This window comes from Abramis brama, assembly GCF_963993115.1.
Source record: "Abramis brama genome assembly, chromosome: 2".
Lineage (NCBI taxonomy): Eukaryota > Metazoa > Chordata > Actinopteri > Cypriniformes > Leuciscidae > Abramis > Abramis brama.
The window spans coordinates 50,210,462-50,223,248 of NC_139964.1; the positions used below are offsets into that span (position 1 = coordinate 50,210,462).

General features: G+C 35.2%; 1 protein-coding gene across 4 annotated transcripts in view; it reads right to left on the reverse strand.

The window, feature by feature from the left end:
• The window catches only part of tmem131l (transmembrane 131 like), a 57,840-nt gene that overhangs the window by 44,346 nt on the left and 707 nt on the right, over window positions 1–12,787 (reverse strand). For all 4 annotated transcript variants that reach the window (XM_084105664.1, XM_084105667.1, XM_084105665.1 and 1 more), the window contains exons 2-3: window positions 12,265–12,326; window positions 3,875–3,915 (exon numbers count right to left, since the gene is read on the reverse strand). In XM_084105664.1, the coding sequence (XP_083961790.1) occupies window positions 3,875–3,915; window positions 12,265–12,326 (103 nt within the window). The remainder of the gene's footprint in view (window positions 1–3,874; window positions 3,916–12,264; window positions 12,327–12,787) is intronic.

The window sequence follows — 12,787 nt, forward strand, 5'->3', positions numbered from 1 at the left end:
AGGTGTATTATATAGACCTCTCAAAATGTGTTTCAAATCCAAAGCTTTATAACCACGTAGTCAAGTGCTTGCCAACTTTGCTTTCAAAAGAGACTTCATAATATAGAATAATGTGTTTTATAAGCAGATAAAACAATAAAAAAAAAAATTCTAAAACTACTCAAATCCATGTATCATATATAGACCTCAGACAACCCATTACACGGTCTCTTTCTCTTTGCTCTGCATGCTGTAGATAGTCAATAATCTCCAATACACAGTTAGATGCCGTCACAGACACCCTGCCAATAGATACACAAACGCAAGGCCAAAGTTCAAAGAGCAAACTCTGAACACCAGTAGTATACTCTTCCAATAGTTAAAAAACAAAACAAAACATTGCATAGTCTTCACTGTATGAATTAAATATACATTGATTCAAATGTAAAGTTACTAATGTTATTCAGTGAAGATCAGTGATTCTCTCGCTTTCTTTTGTTGTTTGATTAACATATCAAATGGCAGAGAGAGCAGGGGGTTTATTAGGCTGCTGTCACTTTAAGACCGAATGCAGACCTAATAATACACTGACAAGTATTTGATTACTTTACCAGATTACTGAAGACATAACTCAATGCGATTAGGTTAAAAAGTCCCCAAAACGGACATTGACAAATTGTTGCGTGTATTTGTTAGTTTAAGCACATAACCGAAGCAGCATACTTGTCCATGATTCTCTCCATCTCGGATCACGCAGACAAAAAGCCGCCTGTTGAACAGCGTTTCTTTCGCAGCTCAATACTCTTTTACACGTGACGTTACATGATTCGACTGATTTGGATGTTACGTATGGTGACAGTGCAATGATTTAAAGGAAAGGAATGAAAAGCAACATCATGTTTAATCGGCTAAATCAAAAATGAAACGAAAACACAGCCCTAAATCATTATTATTGACCCACTGGTGGTTCGGGGGCCCCACGAAGTACTTGCGTACTTTGCGTATATAGGGAGGACCGACACTGTAGTTTGTTTATAGTCTACATTTAGTTGTGATCATCTGTGAAAATAAACTTCTGTTGATCACAGAGCTTTTTTTTTTTTTGCAATAATCCAAAAGCCTATGGAAAAATCCTATTGAGTTTTGTCCAGGGAACCAGTGTGATGCTAACTGCCGATTGGCCTACAAAATGACGTCATACCTGCACCACTCTATTAAACATAGAATAACCTTATGAGCTTTTGATTCTACAGTGTTTGACTTTCGTCTAATGCACAAGCCGTGTGGTCAAACGATTTCACTTCTCTATTCGGACAACCGTCTAGCACTGTTCTGCTTGCCTGTAAAAAAAGACTGTTTCACTGCTCCCATGAAATTACCAAAAGCATGCTGCATACATGTATAATGAGCAGCATTCTGTTGCTCTTCGGGTTGGAATTAAAATAGTATTGACTAATTTCACCACATCCCATATTTGTTGCGTTTATTAAATACCTTGGCTAACCTGATAATGCTGATACAGCTACCAATAAGTGTGTAGTAGTATCCTCAGTTTTGTTTAACACATTACCAACCTTTTAACTATATTTAAATACTCATACCTGTAATTCCATACATTTTCCCCATACCTGCAAAGTCGTGAAAGATGAAAAGGGTGATCCGAGCCCATAAAAATAATAGACAGCATAAAGAAATATATAATAAAATGATTACTATTTTAGACTGTATTATCATATTAGTTTGCCATAATGAAATTCTCACTCATTTTTATTATTGGTATTAGCATTATTATGTAAGTGGTATGATTATGCCATTATTTATGCACTGTTACAGGACCCTTGACAGATTTCATTTCAATTTGGCAATTTCTGCTCATTCAAAAACTCAATTTAGACCAATCAGAGTGAAGGTATCATCTCTGCTTCCTTGTTTTAGAGTCCAGAGTCACCTTCAGGTTTATTTAAATAATTAAAATTGAACAAAAATATTAAAACTAAAATGTAAATAAAAAATGATGGAGAATTGAGTTTGACACCAAACAATTTTTAAAGCATTGAAAGTTGCAACTTTCAACTTTCAATTCATTTTCTGCATTGAAAGTTGTTGTTTTTTAGCAGTGTTCAACATCAATGTTACAGCAAGGGTATGAAACTGCATGTTGCTGTTGATACAGGAACTGAGTCTTGTTGATGCTGTTGTGTCAAAAGCAGCCATTGTGCTTGGTGATAGTCCCTGATTAGGACTTAACCACAGAGCATGCTGCTACCCTGAGGCAACAATGAAAAGACAATGTGAACTATGAAACATCTGCTACAGGCAGATAGCAGAATGAGATCTACAGAGTTGGGGACGGGTAGCATGAGAGGATGTGGCAAAGATAAAATGAAGAGGGGAAAATAAAGAGAAAGTAAAAAAAAAAAAAAAAAGAAGCTCCAGTTACTAAAAGAGAGTGTGAACAAATTTGCATGCACAAACACAGATGCTTTAAGTCTTCTTTGAATATGATCAAATACACAAATTATCCACAGTTTATGATGGTAATAAATCTTATCAAAATAAATACCACTGGCTTGGAGTGCACACATCATGTTTTTCATACAACTCATTTCTTCTCCTGCAGAATTCAAGCAACCAATACATGAATCACTCATCATCTGAACTGCATTTAGTGACAGTCAAACCCACAAATACGTGAGGGAATGAGGCTTGGGTAAGTGAGGGAATGACACTTCTAAGTACTAGCCGGACTTCCATCCATTTGAATGTTGGGATATTGCAGAAATAAATGTTGGATAGAAACATCAAGATGCAAAAACTAGTTCCAAAATGCACACTGAGCAAAATGTACAGCGGGGGAAATAAGTATTGAACACGTCATCATTTTTCTCAGTAAATATATTTCCAAAGGTGCTATTGACATGAAATTTTCACCAGATGTTGGTAACAACCCAAGTAAGCCATACATACAAAGAAACAAACAAAAATAAGTTCAGAAATTAAGTTATGTGTAATAATGTGAAATGACACAGGGAAAAAGTATTGAACACATGAAGAAAGGGAGGCGCAAAAAGGCATGGAAAGCCAAGACAACTGCTGAAAACTTACAGTAATTAAAAAGCAATCCAGCCCCCTGTCAGTGGAAATTAATAACAGCTGGTTCAGTCCCAAATGATGGCCTATAAAAAGGTCTCATTGCCAAGGTGTCACACAAGACACATCTCATGTTGGGTAAAAGCAAAGAGCTGTCTCAAGACCTTCGCAACCTAATTGTTGCAAAACATAATGATGGCATTGGTTATAGGCACCATTCTAAGCTTCTGAATGGTCCAGTGAGCACTTTTGAGGCCATAATACAGAAGTGGAAAGACAATCATTTCACCATAAATTTGCCTCGACCAGTGCTCCTCGCAAGATTATGAATCTTAACTTCATAATCTTGTAATCTTGAATCTTGTAACTTCACTTCACTGGCACATTGTTTACATACTGTGCTCATATCTTTCTATTGAAATGCAGTTAATAAAACAGTGTGTGTTGATCTTAGGTCATGCCAGTCACATGAATGCAAATGTAGAGTGGACAGAAAGCTGGTGTCCTAAAGAGGCTTAGTTTTCCATGCCATGCACTGTTGAAACAAGCCAGCCCTGCCTTCATTTAAATGTTTAGGGGATGTACACAATAGACCCCCAGAAACTTACATGTGATGCTAAAAAGGTAAAACTTTTGTTCTTCAAGTTTTGAACGTGAGAATTTTTAAACTATTTTATATACAACAAATTGTGGGTTTACAACAACAAATTTGTACTAACCATACCTGAAGCAAAGATACCAAAAAAATGCATATAGGCTAATGTATTAAAGTCTCAAAGGGATTGTGGTAAAGAGAGATTCTCACCTCTCCTCTCGAGGAACATTCTCACTGTGCTGCTCCTCTGCCTGGAAGGGAAAAATATATATTTGTTATACAGATTACATAACAGCATATTACATAGGTACAGTTATATTTTGAGTAAACATAACAAGGTTGTAATGAGGTTTAAAATAAAATAATAGAATAACACACGATGTTTAAAAGTTTGGGGTCAGTATGATTGTATTATTTATAAAAAATAAAAAAATAAAAAAAAAAACATATCCAGAAAAGAAGCATAAAATTGATCAAAAGTGACAAAAACATTTTCTAATTTTACAAAAGTTTTCAAATAAATACGTTTTTTTTTGGATTTTCCATCCATTAAAAAAAAAAAGGTATAAAAAGCACAGAATCACAGTCCCCCAGAGTTACAAGCCGCGTTTCCATTACCCTTCAAATTGCGCAAATTGAAATTGCGAATTGAAAATACACCCAATGGAAACACGTCAATTTCGCAAAAACTCCCATTTATCGCAAAAAAGTTTTTACGCTCGCATGAGGTGGTTTTTCAGGCAATTCGAAAAAGAAATATTTCGCAAAACTGCAATGGAAACAGTTTTTGCGCATTTACAGGTCACCTGACGTAGATGACGCGGTATGTTTGGACAGAATACGAGACAGAGTTATTTATTAAATTCATATAAGACAAAAGAATTACAGGAATAATGGATTCTGAACCTCAAATAAATGCCACAATCAAGACCTCGAAGCAGATATGAGGGAAAAACACCCAGAAACACCTCATACATGCCGCCCAAGTAGCCTATAAGGGTCGTTCCTTCCATTAATGCTTGGAAAACAGACATACGTCTCCTTCAATTAATAATAATGGCTAGTGCAGTGGCCGGGATATAGTACATAAACCAACGCCCGTTTCCATGGTTTTTGGATTTACTTATTGCGAGAAGAAGTTTTAGTCGCATAACGTTATATCGGTTAATGGAAACGCTGTCATTTCACAATAGTTTTTTGTCGACATTAAAAAAAATAATCACAAAAGTTTTGCGCAAATCTGTAATGGAAACGCGCCTACAGTATATTAAAAAAGTATCCTGGCTCTTCCAAGCTTTATAATGGGAGTGAGTAGCGCCAGAGATTCTTAAGCCCAAAGAAAGCACATCCATCCATCATAAAAGTAATCCATACTGCCCAAGAGGGTAAATAGAGGCCTTCTGAAGCAAAGCGATGCGTTTTTGTAAGAAAAATATCCATATTTATAACTTTATAAACTAAAATCACTGGCTTCCGGCAAAGGCTGTACGCGAGTCTAGTTCCGGTGGAAGAGCGACCTCTGACCCTACGCATTAGGTATTGACGAACGCGGAAGCGCAAAGGATAGAGGATCCGGTCACGAATTAGAAGTCTAAAACAGGGCTTTTATTAACCCCCTGCAGCCGAATGGATTACTTTTATGATGGATGGATGTGCTTTTTTGGGCTTCAAAATCTCAGGCGCTACTCACTCCCATTATAAAACCTGGAAGAGCCAGGATTTGTTTTAATGTAACTCCGATTGTATTTGGCTGAAAGAAGAAAGTCATATACACACTAGGATAGCTTGAGGGTGAGTAAATCATGGGTGAACTAACCCTTTAAGACTGGAGTAATGGCTCCTGAAAATTCAGATTTGCCATCACAGCAATAAATTACATTTTAAAATATATTGAAATAGAAAACAGTTATTTAAATTGTAATAATATTTCACTATATTACTGTTTTTACTGTTGAACTACTGTTCAAAAGTCTGCATTTATTTATATGTTTGACAAAATAAATGCAGACTTTTGAACAGTAGTGCAAGTTATGAATAAATGTAATATGTAAGAAATGTATTACATTCCTTCACTTAGCATTGCAAATAAAAAATGTTACCTAAATAACATAAAACTGGAAATAGAAACCAGTAAATTCAGAGCACAAGTATACTTGAGCTGACCTTATTTTGAAAGCACCACAACTGAAAGGGAACACTGTACGATTCTGACACAACATAACCATACTATTGCATAAACTACCAGTAGCACATCATAGGCAATTTTCTGAAATAGCCATCTTACTGAGAGCCTTGAAACCATGACTGACGAGTGTTACAGCAGGGTATCCATAGGAACTAGCTAACTTTAGCCCTCCAGGCATACAATAGGTGTATATAGAGGCCACTTGGTTGCCTGGTGTCAGATGACTGTTAAGTACACATTTTACAATGATTGGATGAATATACAGGGTATGGAGTCTTCCTCAAAACAGAAAACATGCAGTGAATCTGTAGAGTTTTAGTGTAGTACTTAGAATGCACTGAGTAAATGCAGCATCCATCCATCATCGGGTGAGGGTGGGTCTCTTTACATGGAATGCTGCAGGTCTACTCAATCACTCTTGCCATCTATATTGATGAATCAAAGTCTATTTATGGCTCTGCTTTTAAACGGTTGTCAAGCCGATAATGTGTTTCTTAAATATAAAGCTGTTTGTGAATGTGACCTTCATTTTTATAATTAATTTTCATTTCATTTAATTAATTTTGTTCAATTCTGATATCAAAATCCAGATTATTCATGAATGAGCAAATCATATCTACACTGAAAAAAATGATTTATTGACTTAGTTGAATTTACTAAAAAAAATTATGTTAATTGGTTCCACAAAATTCATTTTAGCTACATTTAAACAAATGCATTATGTTGAACTAAGTTCAACTTGATGCATTTGTTTAAATGTAGCTAAAATCATTTGCGTGGAACCACTTACGATAAAAACATTTAGAAAATTCAATGAATTTACTGAAATCATTGAATTTACAAAAAAAAATTATCGTAAGTGGTTCCACGCAATTGATTTTAGCTACATTTAAACAAATGCATTAAGCTGAACTTAGTTCAACGTAATACATTTGTTTAAATGTAGCTAAAATCAATTATGTGGATCCAATTAACATAATTTATTTTAGTAAATTCAACTAGTCAATGAATCATTTTTTTCAGTGTAGGACACACCAGTCATGCTAGAACAAACCCAAAAAACAAATCCAACATGGTGTTATTAAATCTAAACACAACATATTTTAAAACTAAAATAAAGCACATTTACTCAAAAACAGCTCAACAATATTTTAGAAATAAATTATTGTATATGCTATTTATAACATGGACTTCCTCTGATATAGAGCCTAAGGGAAATAAGGTTGCCCTATTCAACTTTAGAATGATTCATACACTGTAAAAAAGTGTAACCAACTCTGTGACTTTCCTGTACTGTTATTTTGCAGTTATGTAATGATAATTAACCACAGCAGAACATACTGACAGCCATTAAACAGCAAAGTCAATTAAATATTCCCCTGATGCCGACAAAAAAAAAAAAAAAAAGAGACTCCAATCTGATGGTGTAATTTTAACTATTCTATCAATCACCACATCAAGCATTTAATCACGATTTGAAGAGCGGCCTTCAAACCATGCTATTATAGTATCATTCAGATACTACTATTATATATTTTATTAATAGTTAAAATTAGTTTTTATTTTTATCATTTCTGTTTTCATTTGTTAAAGTTTTACTACTAGTTTTTTTTGTGGTCATTTTTATAATTTTTTTAACATGTCTACGTGGTTTTAATATATCATTTTTTTATTTCAGTTTTAGTTATTTTAGTAGTGATGGAACAGATCACATTACGGTTTTTGAGTCACGGATTGGATCATTTTTCGGATCAGCAAAAAGTTCAAACAATTAAAGACAAGTAAACAGTCAGTAAAAAAAACAAAAAACAAAAACAAATAGACTAATTACAAGCATAGATAAACACAATAAGTAGGGTCTAAAAGTAGTATTCAGGTATAGAAATGTAACAATTACATGTAAAATAAAACTGCATAGTGCACACTGAATTAAATAGAGATCAATCTTTGTTAAAGCTGTTTTTTGTTGTTTGATTAACATTAAAGACAGACTGTATATTATAGGCTGCTGTCACTTTAAGACTGAATGCACGATCAAATATAATGATACACCTTCTATTTCTCTCTCAACTGTTTGCGTTCATTTAAGACATAACCGACTGTGTTTATAAGAATACTAGCCAAGACAAGCATTTGACATAATTCTGTGTATGTGTCCATTCAAGCGCAAACACAAGAAGATGCGAAAGAGGAATCAGTTCGCTAAAACGCACCACTCTGTGTGCGTGAGCTTCAGGTGTGAGCGGCTGTGTGCACAGATAACAGCACGTGAGTAATAGGCTTGCTACGATAGTCAGTTACCGTACATGGTGTTCAGTTGCAACACCAGTTTCATAATTTGTTTCAAATTTTTAAAAATATTTAACGCAGTTTCAGTTTTTTTTCTGTCACCCGTTGGCTAGCTGTATGATCACGCTTTTATTAATGCAAATTCGTTTAAACCATTCAAGCGTGACAAGACTAAAGAGACCGTGCTGTCTGTCAATGTCCTGCCTATGTGACACACAGGACGCACAGAAAGACGCGCATCAGTATCGAGTTTCCTTTCGGGCTTGAACGAACCATAAAACACACAAATTATGCCAAAATCTCTTATGTCCTAATAAGAGTGCACTACGCTATATTTTAATATATCTCCGGCGAATGGCTTCTTCGCACAAAAGAAAAAACTCTTCATGAAGCGCAGTGGAATGCAGCGACCTATGTGGCGTTTCCTGATGGATCGAGGTTGTTCCTAAACTTCATTTTCTACGTGCAATTTACACGAGCTCTAAGCACGTGCGAGACTGCTGCGAGTATGTGCTTAGAGCTATTAATGTTGTGAAAAATACATAGAGGACACTGACAACGCGCTGACAGACAGGTAACATTTAATATGAAAAAGTCTCAACTTTTCAAAATTAAACAATAAATAGGCCAACCGTTTTGTGGCTCTTTAATGTGTTGTGAGAGATTGCCTCAGTTAAAGCTGAACCGATCATCTCTTGGTTAGTTAATTTATAGCATCAAATAAACGTGACGTGAATGAACATCAGAAGGACTGTTGTTTTAACGCGGAAAGACATTGTACACCTTTTTTCAAGTTCAAATCCACCGATAATCCAGTTAATCTTCTAACTCTCCTGACTGCTTTCGGACAAAAATGGCGGATTATGATTGGTCAGATCGCCTGTCAATCAAACTCCCTGCGACTGGTGAATTGAGGCTAATTTAAAAGTGAAAGTAAAATGCACACTGCAGCACCAGCTTTTTAATAGCGATGTAAAAAACATTTTTTTTTATATTTTAAATATTTGTTTAATAGCTTTAAAAATCTAAAATATTTGTTTAATAGCATCTTTTTATTTAGAACTATTAATAAAGGCCAGTATCACCAGTGCCAATACAGCTACTGATGTCTTTATGAAATGATTTTTTTTTTTTTTTTATTTCAGGGGATGAATGGAGTAATTTTAGCCATTCAACAAAAAGTGTTTACATAACAGTGAAATTTAAAAATAAACAAATTACAAGCAATAGAGCAAATGAATACAAAAGAAAAAAAGATACAAAATAAATAAAAAAGTGCTTTAAGATTTTCACTTTCATATATAAATTGAAAGTAGGCTAGTATTTTTGTGGATTTTTCAAAAAAATTACATTTCTATAACTTTTTTTTAACTTTACTTTTTAAAAGTTTTTTCACCTCAACAATAATCTGTCACCACTGTTTTCAGTGGTGTATAAAGACCTTAATAAACCGTTATGTTTTTATCACCTTAGAACGAGCAAATTCTATCTACATACACCGCTGGTCCCCTTACATTGAAATGCGCCGACATGTTTCTACAGTAGCCCTAAACGGACAAACGCGTTTCGTCACTATGTTGTTCTTCGTGCAAAGAAGCTAGCTAAAGTCAGCGAATAAAACAGACACAATGATGAACAAGTAACAATAATATTCGCAATAACATATTGTTTTACTGAATAATTAGGTAAACCTAATTTCTTAATTTATCTTTGTAAAGAAACCTCATTGCTGAACTGACCACTCTCTGCTGTCTCAGACGACGACATCTGTCGGACGGCCACCATAACTTCTGTTGGTTGCAATTCGCAACTTCACCATTAGATGCCGCTAGAAATTACACAGTGCACCTTTAATTCAGAGCTCTAAAGCAGGGTTCACCAATCTCGGTCCTGGAGGGCCGCTGTCCCTGCAGAGTTTAGCTCCAACCAGCTCCAACACACCTGTTTGAAAGTTTCTAGTATGCCTAGTGAGACCTTGATTAGCTGGTTCAGGTGTGTTTAATTGGGGTTGGAGCTAAACTCTGCAGGACAGCGGCCCTCCAGGACCGAGATTGCTGAACCCTGCTCTAAAGCATTCAGGATTTCAACAGTTTAAATTGGAAATTTCATTTTCAGGTCTATGATCAAAAAACGCATAAATGGATTATAAGTAGGCCTACTACATAAATATAATTTGGTACCCCAAAAATACTAAATAAATATTAAATAAAAAACATTATCAAACTAAAATACACTACATTAATTTGATTGAAATAGAAAATAAATTCTATCGTTTTTAACCGGTACACGAGGAACACCAGGCTGTGCTAACGAGGATATTCTTCAAAACATAATTTTTACATAATTGTGTGTGTTTTTGTCCATTCAAGCATGATAAGATGCAAAAGAGAACTCAAATCCCATCCTCGGTCAGCTGCTCGCTCTCGCTTTCCGGGGCTGGTGAGTGGAACCAGATAGTGTGTTCATACTGTGGTGCTGCAGGATGCCATGAAAAAAACTGATTTTGACTTAATTACATTAAATATTTTTTACACATTAAATATCACAGGAATGAACACGCTATTTTTGACAGCCCTACTACATACAGATTACATTCAGTACAGATTGATATAACATTGCATTCAGCTCCACTAGTACTGTCAAAGACAACAAACTAAGCCCCTTTAAACAAATCGAGAACTATAAATGGATTTTTCCATCCACTTTGATTGTAGCCATTCTCAAGCCATAAGACAGGTCTCTTGCGTAACTGTTAACCACAAAAATGGCAAATTGTCTGTCAACCTGAAGCAGCAACAGTCTCTGTGCATGTTTGTGTGGCTTTAGCTTCCTGCCCCAAAGGAAACATGATAAAAATATCTTTATCAAACTTTAATCAGTCTCGTGTGCCTGATCGTGATAAAATAAAATCCATCACCACTAGAAACAGCACACTTTTATAACTATACCAGGTGTTGGGCTCAAATGCCAATGGTGTCATGTTTTGCATATAGCTCTATTAGCAATATGTTCATTCATATTAATATTTAATCATACAACCTATGCATTACCTCTTCTGCACAGCACAGCAACTCTTCTGTACATGTTATTCTGTCAAGTGTTTTTCTACAGGCCTAGATATATTATTTCATTAGTCTGTCTAACTACTATATTACTATTCCTCTGTGAACAGGAAGCATCTAGCAAATGCAAAGATCATACCTGGCAATTAAACTCTTACTCTCTAATAACTTTTTTAATCACAGGGAGGGAAAGTAAGGCGTTTTATTGTATCTCATACAACCGGCTTAACCACAATTTGAAGTGCGGATCTCAGAAATCTTATTTGAGTATCATTTAGACACTATTGTAGTTTTTATTAATATTTTCAATTTGTTTTTACTTGCATATTTTCTATTTTTTGCATTTTTGTGTGTTTTGTCATTTTTATTATTTTTGCTTTAAAAATTAAATTAAAAAAAGTACCGAAATGAAAATTCTGGGCCAAAACCCAATCATTTTTGGCGTCCTTAAACAATATGTCTATAGTTTTTATTAATTTCTACTTCAGTTTTAGTTTGTTATTTTAGTACATGGTTTTAATTAACTATAATATAACTTCACCCAAAAGTGAAAATCTTGTCATTTATTTACCCTCAAGAAGATATTTTGAGAAATGTCTTGCCGTTTTTGTCCATACAATGGAGGGTTAATAGTCGGTAAAACAGATAATAGATCACATAATAGATTTCGTACTATATATGCTGCTGGAATTAATGTCTGTGTGTTATTTGAGACGAAAACATGAGACTGTGCAAAAATGTATGTATTATGTTCTTTCAGGATCCTAGAGTCCTTACAGAAAGATGCCTCCCAGTTCCCGCCTCCACATGGAAACGCATTTCACCAAGCTAAATAAACAATCGCATTGCCCATATAAGCACTGCAAAAATCAATAGATACTAAATCATATTGAAAATGAAAAAAGAAAGTTATTTAGATATATTTTTTTGCCACCTTTGCAAATGTAACAACAGCACATTGCACCATGTCTCGCACGTGCTTTCGGCTCACAATGAAGTGAAGTTGCACTGTAATAAAAACGTCCAGCTTATGACGTCATTTTTGTTTTAACCAGCTCACATACCTGCGATGGCGTGAAGAAGTCTGCGTCCTCCTGCCAAACCACGCTGGGCATCTGAGTCAGAGCTTCAGAAAGAAAGAATAACACACATATAGAACATGAAGCGAGCAGATCAACAAACACCAGGCCAATTACTGTCTCTACACACACAAAAAATACAGGAAATCCGAAAATGACACTAGTGCTCGTCTTATTATCATGCGTTATCTAATGTTTGGTTTGCAGTAGGTTAGTTGAACAGTAAGCAGTATATGAACTGGCGTGGATGACAAAAGGCGTGCAGTTGAACGGACAAGCTATTTTAGTCCAGAGCTCACACCATGACAACAATCCACATAACCTTAACGTTACATGCCGCTGGAAACACATTTAAATGTGCATTAATACTGTTCGTAGCTTGTGTTTTCTTCTGCGAACATCGAATATACGCTTAGTTCCCATAGACTACTGCACTGAATATCAGCTGTATGCAGATATATGAGCTTTGTAGCATTTCGCACACAGGAAATCGAACAAAACCCCAAAA